Here is a 21,055-nt window from a genome sequence, read left to right as displayed (position 1 = left end):
ACTGTGGTACTGGAGAAGACTCTTGAGAGTCCCTTGGACAGGAAGGAGATCAAACCGTCAATCCTAAAAGAAATCAACCCTGAATATATACTTTAAGGACTGATGCTGAAGCTCCAATATTTTGGCCACCTGATGCAAAGAGCAGACTCACTGGAAAAGACCCTGATGCTGGGAAAGATTGAAGGAAAAAGCAAAAGCGGGCAGCAGAGGATGAAATGGTTAGATAGCATCACCAATCCAATGGACATGAATTTGAGCAAACTTCAGGAAACAGTCGAAGACAGAGGAGCCTGGTTGTGCTTCAGTCTACAGAGTCGCAGAGTTGGACACAATTTAGCAACTGAACAACAACACTGAGGAACAGCAGTTTACCTTCTTGAGTTCTGTCACTCAGAAAATGAGGAACACAAGCTGACCCCTCATCTTGTTGAACCTGAAGCTTCTCTTACCCCTAATCCCAGAGCAAATATCTCCTCCTCAGCCTGGCTCATGGCCTCCCCAACAAATTTTCAGTATATGCCCAGAGAGAAACAGACACCTTAGACATCTTTCATTCCTGCTTCTTTATCTCAGTTTCCCCCCAAACATGCTGGAAAGAACATGTGTGTTCAGTGCACAGTCACTCGGGCAGGGGTTCTTCCCCAGGAACCCCCTCCCCGACCCCCTTCCCCCCTCTCTGGGTGGCAGAGCAGGGGGCTCTCACATGGCACTCTCATTTCCTCCCCGTCCCCTGGACGCCCCTTTCTCCTGTGCCATGAGTGACTTGTAGGGCTTCCCCAGGCTGGGGAGGGTGAGTTCAGCTTCCTGCAGCTCCAGCTCCCGCTGAGACAGATGTTCAATGACGGCCGCTCCGATAGAATCCCCCAGCACATTGGTCATTGTGCGAAGTCGGTCACTGCAGAGGGGAGGGGAGAGAGAAGCTGCTGTTAATCAAGGCTTGAGACACTCCACAAAGAAGGTGCAGCAGCTGGGGGCTCCTTGTGCCCTGGAGTCAGGGTTCACACTCCAGTCCAACACAGGTTGGACCAAGCTCTGAGGTGCTCATATTTGTTCTCAGCAGTGCAATTCTTTTTTTAATGTAAATGTCTGATATAGCAAATTAGGGGTATGGACATATATATGAAACCTAGAAACATGATACTGATGAACTTTTTTGCAGGGCAGGAATAGAGACACAGATGCAGAGAATGGACTTGTGGGCACAGAGGGGCAAAGAGAGGGTGGGACGAGTCGAGAGAGTAGCACTGACATATACGCAGGACCTTGTGTGAAACAGATAGCTAGTGGGAACCAGAAGCAGAGACAGTACTTTGCCAACAAAGGTCTGTCTAGTCAAGGCTATGGTTTTTCCAGTGGTCATGTATGGATGTGAGAGTTGGACTATAAAGAAAGCTGGGGGCCAAAAACATGATGCTTTTGAACTGTGATGTTGGAGAAGACTCTTGAGAGTCCCTTGGACTGCAAGGAGATCCAACCAGTCCATCCTAAAGGAGATCTGTCCTGGGTGTTCATTGGAAGGACTGATGCTGAAGCTGAAGCTCCAATACTTTGGCCACTTGATGTGAAGAGCTGACTCATTTGAAAAGACCCTGATGCTGGGAAAGATTGAAGGGGGGAAGAGAAGGGGACAACAGAGGAGATGGTTGGATGGCATCACCGACTCAATGGACGTGAGTTTGAGTAAACTCCAGGAGTTGGTGATGGACAGGGAGGCCTGGCATGCTACAGTCCATGGGGTTGCAAAGAGCTGGACATGACTAAGCAACTGAACTGAACTGAACTGGGAACCTGCTAGGGAACTCAGCTCGGTGCTCTGTGATAACCTAGAGGGATAGAAGAGAGTGGGAAGGAGGGAGGCTCAAGAGGGAAAGGATATATGTATACCTGTAGCTGATTCATGTTGCTGTACTCCAGAAACATTGTAAAGCAATTATACTCCAATTTTTTAAGTAAATTAATTCATTTTAAAAAAGAAAATTAGGAGTTATGAGCTGAACAGCATACAGAATGAGGAAGGTAACCACTGTGAGTAAATAAGACCCTGCTGGAAACCATCTAAAAGGGAGTGAGATCCAGGCAAGAGCTCCAAGGTGGAGATGAAAGTCCAGATTTTTATCTGTAAACCTCCTATTATTAAAAGTTGAGAAAATTCCTTGGCATTCCAGTTGTTAGAACTCAGATTTCACTGCCAGGGCTTGGGTTCAATCCCTAGCCAAGGAACTAAGATCCAACAAGCTCTGCAGCACAGTCAAAAATAATTAAAAAATAAAAGTTGAGGGGTCTCCCCCAGTGGCACTAGTGGTAAAGACTCTGCCTGCCAATGTAGGAGACATAAGAGATGGGGGTTCAATCCCTAGATCAGGAAGAATTCCTGGAGGAGGGCATGGCAAACCACTCCAGTATTCTTGCCTGAAGAATCCCATGGACAGAGGAGCCTGGCGGGCTACCGACCATGGGGTCACAAAGAGTCGGATACAACCGAAGAGACACACACACACACAAAAGTTGAGGGGCTTCTCTCGTGGTCCAGTGGCTAAGACTCTTCACTCCCAAAGCAGGGGGCGCAGATTCAATCCCTGGTCAGGGAACGAGATCCCACATGCCAAAACTCAGAATTCGAATACTGCGAACAAAAATAGAAGACCTGCATGCCCCAGCTAAGACTTGGCACAGTCAAATAAATAAATAAAATTCAAAAATAAAAGTTGAGAATTTTTTTAAAAAATTCGCAAGTCTGCTCTGCCCCATGGATCACCTTTTTTTGTGTGTGATTTCTACATAAGGCAGGTACCATAGGGCTTTTCTGGAAGATGGGTAAAGCCCCTCATGGCTTACTTCCCTACTTCCAAAGATTAACTCTATGGAATTTGGGGTCCATACTGCTTGGGATGTTCTCCAAGGCCCTCTTTTCATCCCAAAATTCTAGAGCTCTGTCCTTGCTGCAATGAGAGCCCATTCATTGGGAGTCCTACAGGGAAAGCAGGGGCTTCCAGAAGAGAGAGTAGAAGAGTCTGAAGAACACTCACAGGAACCAGTCCACAGCGATGATGAGCGTGATGTCTTCAGTGGGCAGGCCGACCGAGGTGAGCACAATCACCATGGTGACCAGACCTGCCTGGGGGATGCCGGCAGCCCCGACACTGGCTGCTGTAGCTGTGATACTGCACAGGAAGAAAGGACACAGGGACGCAGGCAGGGGGAAGGGAGAAATGAGGGGGTGTTAGGAGAGACACAAAAGAAGGGAAGGGGTCAGATCCCCAAAATAAGAGCAAATTCAAAGCGACTTTTATCAAAAGCCAATGCAGAGATACCCCCTCGTCTTTTACTGGGATCTAGCTGGAGTTTCATCCAATGATGGACGTTTTAAACAGTTCATATTGCAGATGCAAGAGCAGGTGTTTTGCTGGGTTTTTTTTAAGCTGAGTTGTTGTTGTTGTTGTTGTTTAGTTACTCAGTCGTGTCTGACTCTTTGCAACCCCATGGACTGCTGCCCACCAGGCTCCTCTCTCCATGGTATTTCCCAGGCAAGAATACTGGAGTGAGTTGCCATTTCCTTCTCCAGGGGATCTTCCCGACCCAGGAATCAAATCCCCATCTCCCGCATTGGCAGGCAGATTCTTTACCACGGAGCCACGAGGTACGCCTTAAAGCTGAGTTATGTTTTATTCCAGGACCTTTCTGAGCCAGAGTGACAGCCACTCTGATAGCTCTGAGGAAAGGTTCTGAAAAGGTTAAGGATGAAGGACTTTTTGTTGGAAAAAAAGAGAAAAAAATAAAAACTTGTCAGGAAATATCTAAAAGATTACTGCTAAACACAAAACTAAAAATTAAAAAAACAAGATAGTAGCCCTAGCATATATACACTCCCCTCTGTAAAATAGATAGCTAGTGGGAAGCTGCTGTGTACCACAGGGAGCTCAGCTCAGTGCTCTGCGGTGACATAGAGAGGTGGGATGGGGGAGGGAGAATGGGAGGGAGGCTCACAATGGAGGGGATATGTGTTTACTTATAGTTGATTCACACTGATGTACAGCAGAAACCAACACAACACTGTAAAGCAATTATCCTTAAAATAAAAATTAAAAATTAATTTTTTCAATCATCCTCCAATTAAGATTTAAATTAAAATCACCAGACATCTCAAGTCAGTGATTTGAGCGCTTTTCTATGTATGGGACAATGCAAGAGTCTGGCCCGTTGAAACCATTCCTAGATGAGCATCTGAACTACACAGGGCCAGCAGCCTGCTTTGCTCCATCCTGAATTGCCCCCAAGGGGCACCTCTGGGGGCAGCTGCAGCGGCCAATAGCTGATGGCAGGGTGACAACCTTTGTTTACTGAAAAGACCAGCGACATTTTTTTGTCCACAGATGCAAAGGAAAGCAAGCAGTCAGCATGGCATGAGTGTCTAGGGATGTCATATCCATGCCGCCCAGCTTCCCTCGTGGTTCAGTGCTAAAGAATTCATCTGCAATGCAGGATTCGTGGGTTCGATCCCTGGGTTGGGAAGACACCCTGGAGGAGAAATTGGCAACCCACTCCGGTATTCTTGCCTGGAGAATCCTATGGACAGAGCAGCCTGGTGGGCTACAGGCCGAAGGTGTTGCAAAGAGTCAAACAACTGAGCGACTAAACGACAACAACAAACCCCTGCCACCCAGTGCCCCACCCAGAGAGAGCAATGTGAGAGGTGATCCTGACGCTCCTTACAGTGTCCTCAATGCTTCTTTCTTTGCTCCTTTACTCTTCCTACGTGTGAAAGCAGGGGTTTAACCAGCTGCCTCTGGGGGCTGGAAGAGGGCAGAAGAATCAACCCGGGCAGCAGCCATGAAGCAGAAGCTTGAGTCCCCCATACACACATGTGCTAGAAGTAGGTGGGTCAGTAGCGAGAGGTCCTGATGCCAGGAAGGACACTCTGGAAGGTGGGCTAAGTTTAGAATCAAAAGAAGAAACTGTCTATGGCACTGAGTGAGAGAAAAAACATATACACTTGCATGTACATGGCTTAGGAAAACTATAATGTGCAACACCTAGAAGATGAAAAAGATGGTGGTCCACCCCAAGTGGAGGGTCAGACTGAGTCAAGAGTAGGCTAACGAACTGAGAGGGTAGCATCAATATATACACACCATCAGGTGTTAATAAGACAGCTAGTGGGAAGCTGCTGGGTTTCCCAGGTGGCGCTAGTGGTAAGAACCCACCGGCCAATGCAGTAGATACAAGAGATATGGACTCAGTCCCTGGGAAGATCCCCTGGAGGGCATGGCAGCCCACTCCAGTACTCTTGCCTGGAGAATCCCATGGACAGAGGAGCCTGGCGGGCTACAGTCCATGGGGTCACAAAGAGTCACACACAACTGAGTGACTGAGACGATATACAGCAAGAGTTTCATAAACGGTGGCCATCATCACCACCACCAAAACCATTATCACCACCATCACCACGATCAACACCATCCACCTCATCTCCACTATTACCAACATAATCTACATCATCACTGTCATCAGCATTACTATCATCAGTGTCTCTTCCTTAGACTAGATTCTCCCTAAGTTCAGGAACCATGTCTTATTTTTTCCTGCATCTCTCAATACACGCCCCCAACCAATATCCAAAGGCTCCCTTCCCTCCAACACCATCCCTACCCCCAGCCAAGCTAATGACTTCTCAGGTCTCACCTGTTGGCAGGTTCCAACCAAGGCCAACTCACCTGATAGTTGTGATCTGGCCCAGGTTGAGCTCGTAGTTGTTGACTTGGGCAATGAAGATGGCGGCCAGGGCCTCATAGAGGGCGGTGCCGTCCATGTTGACAGTGGCCCCCACGGGCAGTACGAACCTGGTGATGCGGCGGTCCACACCGAGGCCCTCCTCCAGACAGCGGAAGGTGATGGGCAATGTCGCAGAGCTGGGGAAGAGAGCCCCAAGGGCTGAGGATAGGGGGTAGCCCTGGGCCCAAGGAGGGCTCCCCTTGAGAACACTGGGAGGCAGGCTGGAACTAGGGTAAGGGGAAGATGGCAGATGTCTAACATTTCAGGGGCTGATAACTGTGCATGGGGGAGAGGGACTCTTCATGACACAGGGGGCACACAGCAGTGACATCCCCCAGACTCAGGTCTCCTGACGCACCCAAAGTCAACAGCTTAAGGCTACTTACTACACACTAGTTCAGGTCACTGGTTCATGCCACTAGTTCACTCTAACTATCCACTTCCAGAAAGAAGAGGAAAGATCTTCCAAGTTCCCACCTCTCAGGGCTAAGAGAAGGGTATTACAGAAGACTCCTATTCCCCACTTCCCGTGTTTACTTGGGGACTGACCTCAGCTATACTAGCCTTCTCAGCCTTTCTCCCCACTTGGAGTCAGCTGATCCATAAAACATGTGCTCTGTCTGGTCCACTTTATATCATGCAAAGAGAAGCCTGGACCCACAGAGAGGATGTTTAGGTATCTATGCCTGTGGCAACCTGGAGAGTTTAATTCTGGGGGTACAAGCGAGCCAACCCTACTTGACCACAGATCAAGAGGCACATTCTTCAGTGTATATGCAATAAAAATTATATTGCTTATACAATATAAGCTCTAGTGATACACCTCAGATTGTTTTGAATTTGGTTGATGGGAGAAAGGGGTGCTTCTTATGAACCCCCTGAAACCACAAAATAAAAGAAGCCAAGAGATCTCCCAGAGGCCATCTCAAGGCAAGATGAGACCCTACAAGCTATAAAATGACTGAGATCAGGAGGCATGTTGGAACCTTTGTCCTAACCTCAAAGTTGGTAGCTGGCTCTCTGTCCATATTAAATAGAGAAACAGAAGAAGAGGGGAAAAGAGTCACAACAGCCAGCGCATGACAAAGATCAGTGCCCAGGTGCTGGGTGCTAAGTCACTTCAGTCACGTCTGACTCTTTGTGACCCTATGGACTGTAGCCTGCCAGGCTCCTCTGTCCAAGGGATTGTTCAGACAAGAGTACTGGAGTGGATTGGCATTTCCTCCTCTAGGAGATCTTGATCCACCTTCAAAGAGCCACTGACACTACTCAGTAGCCCAGATGAGGTTCTAAAGTGGTAGAAAGGGCAGGACTCCCAGGAGATCCTGGGAAAGACAAAGAGTGGATCTAGGAAAGGTACCAGCAGGGGGGGTCAAGGTCATACCTGGAAGACGTGCCCATGGCGGTGATGAGAGCCTGCAGTATTCCTCCAATGAAGGGGAAAGGATTCCGGTGGGTGATGAGGAAGTAGATGAGAGGCAGGATGCCACCGGCATGGACGAACAAACCCACAATGACGGTCAGGGTGTACATGCCCAGCTGACCCCCCAGGACGGCCATGTCCTCCATCTCTAAGATCTTGCCAGCAATCAGGAACAGGATACCCACGGGTGCATACCTGGGCCAAGCCAGACACCTGTCAGGCCTTCCTCATGACCTCCCCTGGCACTAGCAGCCCCAAGCCTTTGCCCATATAGACCCTGGAGCCAGGCAATACCCACCATACAGCATCTGACTCCCCTCCAACCTCCCCCACACAATAACCTATGGGGCGGGTTTCCATGAACCTATCCCCTCTTTTCTTCCTGCTTATCCACAGCTCACCCTCAGTCCTACAGCTCCAAGATATACTCTCTTATAAGAGCTCTCCTTCACCCGCTCCCCACTTCAAAGACCTCCCAATAATCGCTGTCTTCAGGACTTCCTCCTGAGGCGATGCCCAGATACTCCCTACCTCTGACCCTCTAACTTCCTTCATTTCCCATATTTGTACCTCATATGCCCCTATTCTCTTCCCTAAAAGTGCATATCCTCACTCATTCACCAGCCCTGAGCTATTTCACCTGGATTTCCCACAGACATCTCAAAACAATCTCTCTCAAATATCCTATGATATCACTTATTTGTGGAATCTTTAAACATGGTACAAATGAACCTATTTACAAAACAGAAATTGTGTCACAGATGTAAAAAACAAACTTATGGTTACCAAAGTGAAAAGGGGGAAATAAATTGGAAGAGTGGGATTAACATACGCACATTACTATATATAAAATGGATAACTAATAAGAACCTACTGTATAGCACAGGGAACTCTGTTCAATATTCTGTGATGACCTACATGGGAATGGAATCTAAAAAAGAGTGGATATATGTATGTATATTATATATAACTGACTCACTCTGCTGTACATCTGAAACACAACATTGTAAATCAACTATATGCCAATAAAAATTAATTATAAACAACCTGTCTTATTAAATTACCTATTTACTCAACAAATATCCATTGAGCACCTACTATGTTCCATTCACATGGTCCCTGCCCTCTTGGTGCTTACATTCTAATGGGTGAAATATGCAGTACACAGAGAAATATGTCATTAAAAACCTCAATGTGTGATAACCGCCAAAGAGAGTCACTTCTGAGTGGGGCTTTAAGAAGGAGTGGTCAGGGAGGGCTTCTTGGAAGATGTGACATTTGCACTGAGACCTGAATGATGAAAAGCAACCATGCATATCTTAGGGGAAAGCGCTGCAGGAACAGTGCAAGACCCAGAGGTGAATGTGAGACTGGAACAGTGAATGAAAAAAGTAGAAGAGACAGAAGAAGCAACTTCATCAGGGGCTCACCTGTTTTCCTGTCAAATCAGCTCATTGCTTAGTTTTATGAGTTTCTGCCAACAGTGGCCTAATTAGCCCATCACCTGGCTTCCTCTGTTACTTCTCTCTCTTTAGAAATTGAAGTCTACACTTGTTCATTGTCATGGAGGATGTACTACAGGAGGTGAGGACCACTTGGGAAGTTGGTGCAACAGCTTAGGACAGAAATGATGAGACCCAAGCTAAGGCTGTGGAAATAAGAATTCAGGAGACACCTCCAGACATTTCTGGGCTCAAGGACAGGCCTGGTGGGTGATTGCTGAATTGTCCCCAACTCTGTGTCTATGAATATTCCCAAACTCCTCACCTCCATCCTTCTTTCTCATCCTCTGCAAAATTCCTCAACTCTGGATCAATTGTACATGATTTCTTTCCTTCCATACTCAGCTACCTGGCACATATAGCATACATGCGTGCTTGCTCAGTCGTGTCTGACTCTTCGTGATCCCATGGAATGAAGCCCACCAGGCTCCTCTGCCCATGAAATTTTCCAGGCAAGAATACTGGAGTGGGTTGCCATTTCCTGCTCCAGGGGATCTTCCCAACCCAGGGATTGAACCTGCAACTCCTGCATCTCCTGCATTGGCAGGCAGATTCTTTACCATTGTGACATGTGGGTATTTTCCCAAACATGCCAAATACCACTATAAAACTCATGGTTCCCAATTCAGTTGAGTTTTCAATACTTCTTGTCAATCTTCTTGCTTATCCTTGATAAGCTTCGCCTCCAAGCTAAGTTGAGATCTTGGAAAAGCAGCTGGAAGGGTCCAGGACATCAGACCTCATGGGGTTAACTGGACCCAAGTGGGTAAGAAAGGGGAGAAGGCGACTTCTCCCTCCTGCACAGCCTCAGAACCCCAGTTGTGAATACAGTGAAGTGACCTTTCTGGCCCCACAGTCCCCGTCCCCTCCACTTCTGAAACTTTTATTCCTAATGACAAAGTGGTTATGTGCAATGCATACATACTATAGGTCTTCTGGTTCAGTACTGGATTCCCTTTAATATATTTTTTGTTGCAAGTTATTTTGCTTCCTTCTCTTGTACTTCCAGTCTTATTCTGCTTTCCTTCTTGGGTTTTGTTTTGTCTATTTTTTGTTATAACCTCTTGAAGTAACAGCACTTTAAAAAAGGTGACAACTGGGGCTTCCCTGGTGATCCAGTGGTTAAAAATCTGCCTTGCAATTCAAGAGACATCAGTTCAATCCCTGATTCAGGAAGATCCCACATATTGTGGGGCAACTGAGCCCATGGGCCACAAGTAATGAGCCTGCACTCTAGAGACTGCAGGCTGCAACTACTGAGCCCAACAGGCCACAACTCCCGAAGGGTGTGCAACGTGCCCTAGAGCCCGTGTTCTGCAACAAGTGAAGCCACCACAGTGAGAAGCCTGTGCACAACTGCAGAGTGGCCCCCACTCGCTGCAACTAGAGAAAGCCCGTGTACAAGGGGCTGAATTACAAGGCGGAGACCACCTTGAGCCGGACGGGAGACCACTCTGTATCCATAACTTTTGTTTTTAATCAAATAAAAATTTTTAACATTTGCCCTTTAATTTTCATTTAAAACCAATTTATTTAAATATTTTAGCTACAAGTTCTGAATAGTGAAGATATGGTAGAGGCTGCGAGCACTCAGTACTGTCTCCCACTCCCTCTCCCCACCCCAATCCCCAGGCCTTGCCTCTTTGCTCAAGATACAAACAGGCACTCTGCACCTTGCTGCTTTCCCAGGCTCTCAACTTAGCCTCTAGCCCCTCCCGGCCACTGTCGCCTGATTTGGGATGGTGTACAAAGTCTTCCCCAGTTTGGGAAGGCAGTCTTGTTCCCATCTTCCACCACTATCCCCAGCGCATGCGCCCACCTTCTGGAGCTCCTCGCAATTCCCCAGACAACTCAGATTCTTTCAAGCTTTGCGTGTTCTGCTCCCTCTGCCTGAAGTTCCTCTTCCTTCTTCAGGTCCTGTTGGACTCTACTCACCTTTCAAGACCCAGCTAAGAGGTGGACTTCTCCGTGACTTTCTCCTCACCTTCCCAGGCAGAGTTCACGGCGTATACCCCACTGGCGGCTCACTGTTCTGTATTCCCTATACCATTTTTTTCTTTTGAACCTTTTATTTTGTACTTGGGTCTAGTTGATTAACCATTTCGTGGTAGTTTCAGGTGAACAGCGAAGGGACTCAGCCACAATGTATACATGTATCCATTCTCCCCCAAACTCCCCTCCCATCCAGTCTGCCATGTAACATTGAGCAGAGTTCCATGTGCTCTAGAGTAGGTCCTTGTTGGTTATCCACTTTAAATAGAGCAGAGTGCACATGTCCATCCCAAACTCCCTTACTATCCTGTCCCCCTGACAATCATAATTTCGTTTTTCTAAGTCTGTGAGTTTTTTTCTGTTTCATAAGTAAGATCATTTGTATCATTTCTTTTTCGATTCCACGTATAAGGGATGTCATGTTTTTCTCTTTCTCTGACTTAGTTCACTCAGTATGACATTCTCTAGGGCCACCAATGTTGCTGCAAATGGCATTATTTCATTCTTTTTAATGGCTGGGTAACATTCCATTGTGTTTAAGTACCACATCTTCTTTATCCATTGCTCTGTGAATCATATTCCCTATACTTTTTAAATCTCTCTTGACTCTAGAACCTTCCACCTTGTATCATATTTATCTAATATGCATCTGTCTCCTCTAAGACTTTGCGAGCTCTTTAAAGACAAGGACTGAATTCAAGTTATCTCTGTATTCCAGAGTTCGAAACAAAGTCTGCCTGGGAAAATGTCTGATGGGATTTAAAGAGTGAATGAATGAATGTGTCAATTAAGGAATAATTAGCAAGTGGATAAATGAATAAGAAAATGAGCAAATGAAACATGAATGATGGGTGTGTGAATGGATGAGTGGCTTAAGCAAACAGATGAATGAATGCAGGGGATATTTGATTAAATGACAGAATAACAAATGTAGAGATGAACAAGTCAGTCAAAGAATGAGCCTGAATGAATAAATGACTTAGTGAGAAAATCGATCAATCAATTAATCAGTGGGTTAACTAATGCATGGATGAGTTTGTGAATGAATTTACGAGTGAATGAACATAAGAATGAGTGAATTAACTTATGCACAGACAAATGAACAAATGAGAAAATGAATAAACCAGTGCATGGAAGAATGATGATAAATAAATAAATGAGTGAGTGGATAATGTGGCTAATCCATAGAAGAATGAGCAGATGAATGATGGAGTGAATCAACGATGCACAGAAGCACGAGTACAAATGAGTAGATGAGTGGATACATAGATGAACAGGGGAGTGAACGAGAGAATAAACCGTTCACAAAGCACCAAGGACTGAACGAATGACTGAATGAGTGGGTGAGTGGATTAACCAATAGACAGATAGATGACTTTGGCCAAAGGCTCCCCACAACCATTTCAGTAGCTAACCCACAACCTGACTTCCCAGTCCTGACATCCTTCCCATGTACCATCACCATCACTCCCTGCCCCCATCACAGCGCCACTCACCAGATAATGATGCCCACCAGCCTCATAATAGCCTCATTGAGGCTGTCGAAGAAGTCCCGCAGGACTCGGCCCTTGTGCTTCATGCCACCAATGACCAGCCCGAAGGCCACTGAGAAGACCACAAGGCCCAGGGCATTGATGCCATTGGCTGAGCCAGGCACAGGTACAGTCTCTTCAAAGCTCAGCACCTCCTGCAGGGTGCCCAAGGCTCGCGTGACATTTTCCAGGAGGCCGGTTCCATTCTCCAGTGAGGATGAAGGCGGCATAGAGGTGCCCAGCTCAGATCCATTATCTGTCCTCACAACAGTCCTGGTTACCAACCTCGTGCTGTACTGTGTCTTAAACTGAAATATGGAGATATCAGGCCACAGATGAATGCATAGTAGATTGAGTGAATAAATAAATGAGGAAGTGAACAACCTCATTTGTGCATGGGAGAATGAGTATAGATTTTGCATGAGCAATGTTCAGACAGATTTGGGGGGCCTGTCTCCTCACCAATTTATGATCAGAAGCCCTGGTTCCTTCTCCATTACCATCCCCAGGCAGCCTTGGGTTGGCCTAAGTCCTTGTCTCTAACCTTCCCTGATCACCACACCATAGGAAGCACAGTCTTCCTTTCAGACTCTTCCAAAAGACCTGAACAGTGAATGCTCTGTCCCATCCTTCTTCCCATCCCTCCCTCCTGGACCATTCACTCAGCAGCAAGCTCCCCCAACCACCCAAACCTCCTTGATCAGACAATGTCTTTCCCCCTGACCTGTTTGAAGCAGGCCTCCACAAGGTTGGGCGGAAACATATTTCTGCAGAAAAACATCAGATAAATGGATGTGGTTAGACCTTGGAAGAGAATCTAGAGTGATCATAGCAATAAAAATAACAACAGCAACAATAATAATAGCAGACAGCATTTGAACACTGAGCTAAGTGCCTTACCTCTAGGATCTTATTTAAACATCACACTAACCCTGGAGAATCCCATGGACAGAGGAGCTTGTCAGACTACAGTCCATGGGGTCAAAAAGAGTCAGACACGACCGAGGGACTAAGCATGCATGCAACCCTAAAAGTATTACTGATTCTCCCCATTTTACATACAAAGAAACCAAAGCAAAAAGAACTTATGTAAGTTACCCAAAGCCACACAGCTGCTAACTCGGGGGGAGGGGTAGATGGACCTCAAATTCAGGTCTGTCTGAGCCCTAGGTTAGGACACCAGGCCATCTCAGGGACTTCATATACAGTGATGTCTCCAAAAAAAAAAAAAACACAGAAAGTTCCTGAACTCTTCCAACACTAGCTTTCCCCAAATTAAGTCACTAGGGGAGACTTGCAGCCAGTCTTGATGCTGGCAGGCAAAATCTTGCTACTCCAAGAGAATTATTCACCTTCCAGTGCATCTCTGGAATACCAAACAAACACCATTTGTCCTGAGCCCATACCAAGAAGGTGCAACTATAGCCTTCCGAGCCTAAGGATCAAAAGATCACATTTTGGAAGTAAGCAAAATCAATCCCAGGGGATCTGTGGGCTTCCCTGATGGCTCGGTCAGCAAAGAATTCGCCTGCAATGCAGGAGACCCAGGTCTCATCCCTGAGTCGAGAAGATCCCCCGGAGAAGGAAATGGCAACCCACTCCAGTACTCTTGCCTGGGAAATTCCATGGACAGAGGAGCCTGGTGAGCTATAGTCCACGGGGTCACAAAAGAGTCAGACACAACTTAGTGACTAAACCACCACCACCACCCAGGACAGAAACTGAGTGCCAAGAAAACCCAGGTGGGCACTAGTGGTGAAGAACCTGCCTGCCAACTCAGGAGATGTAAGAGACGTGGGTTCACTCCCTGGGTCAGCAAGATCCCCAGGAGAAGGAAACAGCAACTCACTCCAGTATTCTTGCCTGAAAAATTCCACGGCCAGAGGAGCTTGGTAGGCTACATACAGTCCAGGAACTCACAAAAACAGTGGAACATGACTGAGCACGCACTATTATTCTAAAACTAGGCTCAACTTGGGTGCCATATTTCCTGACTGGGTCTGCCTGTCTCCCCATAGGTCTCCCCATGAGTAAAGGTTGTTACACGTAGGGCTGGAATTCCCATCAACATTAGAAAGGACGTCACCTGACCAGGTCCATGAAGGCATCTGCCGTGGGGATGGTCTCGATCCGACCCTCTCGGTGCAGCCCCTCCTTGGAGCCTTTCCCAGGGTGGATGATGGTGACCATGAGGATGCCGATGAAGACCGCGATGACCGTGGTCACCATGTAGTACACAGCTGCCCGCATCCCCATCCGTCCTGTCGCCTTGTTATCCAGGGACGCCATACCTGGAGGACAGGGGATGCAGCCCGGAGGAGCCCCATCCACAGCCCACCACCCGCTCTCCCATCCACTTGCTCCTCGGTCCCCATACTGCCACAACCAACCCTCCTCCCGTGACCCACCCCTGTCCTTCCACCCACATGGCTACCCTCCAGCTCCCATTCTTTGTTCCAAATACACCTTCCACTCCATCCTTTATCCCAAGCACCACTTCACTAACCTTCCTTCTACTCCAAGCCAACATTTTCAACCCTACTCCATCCTCTAATTACCCCTGTTTTGCACCATAACTTCATTTGCATTCCTCTCTTTACCCTACTATCCACCCCAAGAATCACACCTCCCTTCAACCCACCTCAGTATACACTATCTGTATGTAGTATATACGCTTGGTACCCTATCCAGACACCCTTTACAAGGCTGATACACCCATCTTTCCACAGCTGAGCATGCTGACTGCTAACGACTCATGCTGGCCCCTTCTCTTGAACGTTGCTTTCAGCACAGCAGGAGCTTACTCGCCCACAAAGGCCCCAATGGAGAGTGGGAGAAATCACTGGTTGGTACAGGGATTCAAAAGCTCAGCTCCTTTGATTTAGAGGGAGGCAGAGTTGTGGAGGACAACTCTGTAGTTTTATACATTCTCCAGAGCTCCGTATGGGATCAGGCTGAGAGGCCAGCCTTCTTCTGAAGCCATTTCTGCTTAGCTTCTTTATCCACACCATCCTTCTCATCTCACTTCCTCATAGGTTTCTCCTGAGAACTATTTTATCCCTCAATAAATCGCTTGTGCAAATATCCCCATCTCAGGCTCTGCAGCTAGGGAAACCCAACCCAAGAAATCATTCTTCTATGCCTTTATCATCACCACTGCCCCGCCAAAGCTGGTGCTTGAGAACTGACCACTGTGTCTGTAAATAAAGTTTTATTGGAACACAACAATGCCCATTTGTTACTTACTAATCTGCTGCTGCTTTTGCATGACAAGAGAAGTGAAGTGTTGCAACAGAGACCACATGGCCCTTGAAACTGAAATGTGTTCTACCTGGCCCTTCATAGAAACAGTTTGCCAAGCCCTGCATAGGCTGTCTATACTTCCATCCTACCCTCCACCCACCAGGGTTTTCCTTGTGGCTCAGTTGGTAACGAATCCACCTGCAATGCAGGAGACTTGGGTTCGATCCCTGGGCTGGGAAGATCCCCTGGAGAAGAGAAAGACTACCCACTCCAGTTTTCTGGCCTAGAGAATCCCAAGGACTGTATAGTCCGTGGGGTCACAAATAGTCAGACACAACTGAGCAACTTTCACTTTCACTTTCTCCACCCACTATTTTGTAACCTGTCTCAAACACCTTCATCCACAGCCCACTCCATGACCATCCACACCATATCCCAGGTACCTTTCCTGGTGACCCCACAACAGCCTTCCTGTCATCTCTAAGCCCCCAACAGGCTGGTATTTTACCTCCAAGGAAAAGTACAGGAACATTACTGAGATAAGTCACCTAGGTCATACGGGTTCTAAAACACAGGTCTGATTGGCACTGGGGCTTTGGTCAAGGACTCAGAGTGAGTTGCATGCTCCATGTTTGAGGTCCTGAGTTGGGGAGGTGGTCCCATGCTTGGAACAGCCTTGGCTCAAGGTGTAAGCCTGGACTCTGGGTTGGGTCTTGGAGGCCAGCCCCAGCCTGGGTTCTCTCACCTGTGACCAGGCTGGAGACGATGAGGGGCAGCACCAGCATCTGCAGCATCCTCATGAGGAGCTCTCCAGGGAAAGAGAAGTACTTGATCTGGCGGTAGCTGAGCTGGTATGGGCGCAGCGCAAAGGCCAGGCTGACCCCTAGGGCCAGAATGAGGGGTGCATAGAGTTGAATTTGGTCACTGAGCCCCAAGGAGGGGCCATCCATCCCAAGCAGGGTCTGTGTGTGTGTGGATCGAGGTAAAAGAAAAGAGAAACATTTGATGAGTGTGTGTCGGTGTGTACATTGTGGAATGCATGAATTTATTGCTGTGGCATGTGTGTATATGTCTACACCCACTCCTGTGTACCTATGTACACATATGTAACAGTGTATGCTCACTTGTGCACATGTATCTGTGCCTGTATGTGAGGGCCCATGTATATCACATGTACATGTCTTTCCTATGTGTGCATATAGGTGTTACTTGTATGTGTTGGCTTCCTCGGTGGCTCAGTGGTAAAGAATCCACCTGCCAATGCAGGACATGCAGGTTCGATCCCTGGGTTGGGAAGATCCCCTAGAGAAGGAAATGGCAACCCACTCCAGTGTTCTTGCCTAGGAAATCCCATGGACAGAGGAGCCTGGCAGGCTACAGTACAAGAGGTGGACATGACTTAGCTACTGAACAACATGTTCACTTGTGCACATGTATCTGTGCCTGTATGTGAGGGCCCACATACATGAGATGTGCATGTTTCTCCTACATGTGCACCTAGGTGTGATTTATATGTGTGTGTTACTATTTTCAAGCATGGGGGCATACATGTATTTAAGCTTTTCAGTGAGCCAATGTGTGGGCAGAATAATGCATATGTGTGTGTGAACATGTTTGTAAGTTCTACTATAGGTGTACAAATGTGTGAGTTTACGTGTTTGCACCTGTAAATTTTGTGCATGCATAAAAATGTGTTCGTGTCTGTGTTCACATGCAGAAAGTGTATGCTGTGTGTTCACATGCAGACAGTGGGCATTTGAACAGTGTATACTTATGCATGTGCGTGCACTTGCATATCCATGAGACACTGCACATACAGCTATGTTTGCAGGAGTGTGTGCCATTTGTCTATCTCATGGGGAGGCGGAATGGTGGACTTGGGCACGCGTGCAGGTGAGAAGAAGTAAGTGGAGGGAAGAACCGTGAGTGCAGGGGGTGTCCCTGGAGTCCTCACCCTCCGAGGGCAGAGCCCGCCCCTCCCAGATGACTCACCAATGACCACGGCACTGACAGTCAGCAGGATGAAGGCGTTCCTGCGCAGGAACCGCAGCACGTGCTCGCGTGTCATGGTCTGCAGGCGCAGGCGCGTGCGCAGCGCTCTCTGCTGCAGGCTCTCCTGCAGCCGCTGCAGCCAGCCCACCCGGCCCAGCCGCGGGCCGCTCTCCCGCAGAAAGAGGCTGTTGCCATGGCTGCTCATCGTCTATCTGTGGGGAACAGAGGGAGCAGGCCTGGTGAAGGATGAGACAGAAGGCGAATGTGGGTAGAAAGGAACGGGCAGAAGCTGGTGAGGAACTCGGGGAGGATGGTCCAGTGGGGATGTGCCCACGCTGGGCTGCCTGAGAACACCGCCTGAAGTTCAAGGGTCATGTCCTGGCAGAAAAAGGATCAAGGTCTCCAGAACCATTCCCAGGCATGGGTGGGAGAGACAAAGAAGCAGATCACAATTTCAGGGATGATTTTGCCATTCTGTATCTCTGGCCCCCTCCTTAGTTCATGAAAACTGAAAGTGTTTGTCACTCAGTCCTGTCCAACTCTTTCAGACCAGATGGACTGCAGCCCATCAGGCTCCTCTGTCCATGGAGTTCTCCAGGCAAGAAACCTGGAGTGGGTTGTCATTTCCTCCTTCAGGCAATCTTCCTGAGCCAGGGAAGACCTTCCCAACCCATCAAACCTGGGTCTCCCAAATTGCAGGCCGATTCTTTACCCTCTTATGAGATCGTTACAAGTAATTGGGAGCTTCCCCGGCTCACAAACCAGACTAACAAGCCTCTGTCAAGCACCAGTTTCACGCAGAGCCTTAAACAAGGTACTTTGGGGCTAGGACCCCAAATTAATACGATTTCATGTGTGGCCTAGTTGCTGTGCTGTGCTCAGTCATGTCCGACTCTTTGCCACCCCATGCACTGTAGCCCGCCAGGCTCCTCTGTCCATGGGATCCTCCGGGCAACAATAATGGAGTGGGTTGCCATTTCCTGCTCCAGGGATTTTCCTGACCCTGTATTTTAATACACATTAAATAAAATGCATATAGAAATTAAAACTTGCCTATCCTTTTACCAATACCATATATGCACAGGGCAGTCTGGAAATTGTGATTTTCATGAGTCTGAGGAACATTTGCCTTTGTGGTCCCTTCCTCCATTAAAACGTACATCAAAATTAACCTACAGGGGTGTGATGGGGTGGGTGGGAGGTTGAAAGGAGGTTCAAGAGGGAGGGCACATATGTATACCCATGGCTGATTCACGTTGATGTATGGCAGAAATCAACACAATATTGCAATTATCCTTCAATTAAAAATAAATAAATTTCTAAAAAATATTTTACAACTGCATTTGTATAAAAGTGAATATATTATTTTGGAGCTTGATAAAGGTGATTGCTGTACAATGTTGCAAATGAACTAAATGCCACTGAATGCCATTTTAAAATGGGTGGTTGTTCTGTGTACATTTCACTCCAGTTTTTTAAATGAATATATTAATATTATATATTAAAATATTTTATTCAATCTGAAAGTTAAATTCTTTATTGTAATTTTAAAAGAAGCACAAATAGGAATTTCAGTGGTTAAGACTCTGCCCTTCCACTTTTGGGGGAGCATGGGTTTGATCCCTGGTCAAGGAATGAAGATCCCACATGCCATGAGGCTCAGCAAAAAAAAAAAAAAAAGCATAAACGTTTGCATGGGTCCCTAAAAGTATTGTGGGCCCTGGGCAGCTCCTAATCTGGAAAGATAAGTAGACTTGCCTATATGACCTCACAGCAAGTGGCAGTGTCCCTATTATAGGCATACTGGAAATTCTGTTACCCCTCTAGATCCATTCCCAGGCAAAAGGCTAACCACTAGAGACAGCATGGCCCAGGCTCCCCTGCCATTGCAGTCAGGCCGGTGGGAAACAGCAGAATGGCAAGTGGGAAAAGATGGAGATGGCACATTCTTCCAGCTCCCCCTGCCAGGCTCACGTTTGGCAGTGACTGGCTTCCCAGGTGATGTAGTAGTGAAGAACCCACCTGCCAATGCAGGAGACGCAAGAGGGTTCCATCCTTGGGTCAGGAAGATCCCCTGGAAGAGGAAATGGCAACCCACTCCAGTATTCTTGCCTGGAAAATCCCCAAGACAGAGGAGCCTGGCGGGCTACAGTCCATGGGCTAGCAAAGAGTTGGACACAACAGCACACACACAGGCACGTATTCCTCTACATAAGGCCACAGCTCCCATCAGACAATCCTCTGCAGCTGTTGGACATTTGGACACCTTCTTTGGAAAATGACTATTTAGTTCCTCTACCCATTTTTCAGATTGATTTTTGTTATTGAGTTGTATGAGATCTTTACATATTTTGGATATTAACCCCTAGCCCATGCATGATCTGCAAAGCTTTTCTCCCCTTCTGCAGGTTGCCTTTTCATTTTGCTGTTGTTTTGGTTTTGGGTGTTTTTTTGGCCATACAGAAGCTTTGAAGTTTGATGTAGTACCACTTGTTGATTTTGGCTTTTGTTGTTTGTGCTTTTGCTGTCATATCAAAAAAAAAAAAAAAAACCTCATTGATGGGACCAGTGTAGAGGAACTTCTTTCTAACATTTTCTTCTAACAATTTTATGGCTTCAGGTCATATATTTAAGTCTTATACCCAATCAATCCATCTGGTCCCATTGCTTCATGGCAAATAGATGGGGAAACACTGGAAACAGTGAGGGACTTTATTTTGGGGGGCTCCAAAATCGCTGCAGATGGTGAGTGCAGCCATGAAACTAAAAGAGGCTTGCTCCTTGGAAGAAAAGCAATGACCAACCTAGACAGCATACTAAAAATCTGAGACATTAATTTTCCAACAAAGGTCCGTCTAGTCAACGCTATGGTTTTTCCAGTAGTCATGTATGGATGCAAGAGTTGGAGTAAAAAGAGAGCTGAGCACCGAAGGATTGATGCTTTTGAACTGTGGTGTTGGAGAAGACTCTTGAGAGTCCCTTGGACTGCAAGGAGATCCAACCAGTCCATCCTAAAGGAAATCAGTCCTGAATGTTCATTGGAAGGACTGATGTTGAAGCTGAAACCCCAGTACTTTGGCCACCTGATGCAAAGAACTGACTCATTTGAAAAGATCCTGATGCTGGGAAAGATTGAGGTCAGAAGTGGACAACAGAGGATAAGATGATGGTTGGATGGCATCACTGACTCAGTGGACATGAATTTGAGTAAACTCCAGGAGTTGGTAATGGATAGGGAGGCCTGGAGTGCTGCAGTCCATGGGGTCACAAAGAGTCAGGCAAAACTGAGTGACTGAACTGAACTGAACCCATTTCAAGTTAATTTTTGTAAGTGGTGTAAAATTGTTGTTTAGTTGCTAAGTCGCATCCAACTATTTTGTGACTCCATGGACTGCAGCCTGCCAGATTCCTCTGTCCATAGGATTTCCCAGTCAAGAATATTGGAGTGGGTTGCCATTTCCTTCTCCAAGTGATCTTCCCAACCCAGGCATCAAACCTACATCTCTCACATTGGCAGGCGGATTATTTACCCCTGAGCCACCAGGGAAGCCCAGTATAAAATGGGGGTCAGATTTTATCATTCTGCACGTGTTTAACCAGCT

At 47.1% G+C, this 21,055-nt stretch overlaps 1 protein-coding gene across 2 annotated transcripts; it reads right to left on the bottom strand.

Moving 5' to 3' along the window:
* Positions 1-699: 699 nt before the first annotated feature.
* On the bottom strand, positions 700-17,658 carry SLC1A6 (solute carrier family 1 member 6). Of its 2 annotated transcripts, XM_068980078.1 has the most exons (9): positions 17,454-17,658; positions 16,207-16,344; positions 14,305-14,509; positions 12,943-12,985; positions 12,183-12,526; positions 7,154-7,387; positions 5,712-5,906; positions 3,027-3,161; positions 700-895 (listed from the first exon to the last, which is right to left on the bottom strand). In XM_068980078.1, the coding sequence occupies exons 1-9, from the start codon at positions 17,656-17,658 to the stop codon at positions 700-702; spliced, it is 1,695 nt and encodes a 564-aa protein (XP_068836179.1). The 2 variants fall into 2 exon arrangements, with proteins under 2 accessions (XP_068836179.1, XP_068836180.1); XM_068980079.1 differs by lacking the exons at positions 700-895; positions 3,027-3,161; positions 5,712-5,906; positions 7,154-7,387; positions 14,305-14,509 and having other exon boundaries at positions 12,496-12,526.
* Between the last annotated feature and the right edge of the window lie 3,397 nt (positions 17,659-21,055).

The sequence above is a fragment of the Capricornis sumatraensis genome, chromosome 9 (assembly GCF_032405125.1).
Source record: "Capricornis sumatraensis isolate serow.1 chromosome 9, serow.2, whole genome shotgun sequence".
Lineage (NCBI taxonomy): Eukaryota > Metazoa > Chordata > Mammalia > Artiodactyla > Bovidae > Capricornis > Capricornis sumatraensis.
This window is presented reverse-complemented; position numbering and strand designations above follow the sequence as displayed.

Excerpts from the sequence above, each read along its gene's own strand:
- SLC1A6 (XM_068980078.1), bottom strand. The coding sequence starts at position 17,658 with ATGAGCAGCCATGGCAACAGCCTCTTTCTGCGGGAGAGCGGCCCGCGG. Across the intron at positions 7,388-12,182 it reads CTGGTGGGCATCATTATCTG|GTATGCACCCGTGGGTATCC; the intron begins GTGAGTGGCGCT and ends GGCTTGGCCCAG. Across the intron at positions 896-3,026 it reads ATCGCTGTGGACTGGTTCCT|TGACCGACTTCGCACAATGA; the intron begins GTGAGTGTTCTT and ends TCCCCTCTGCAG.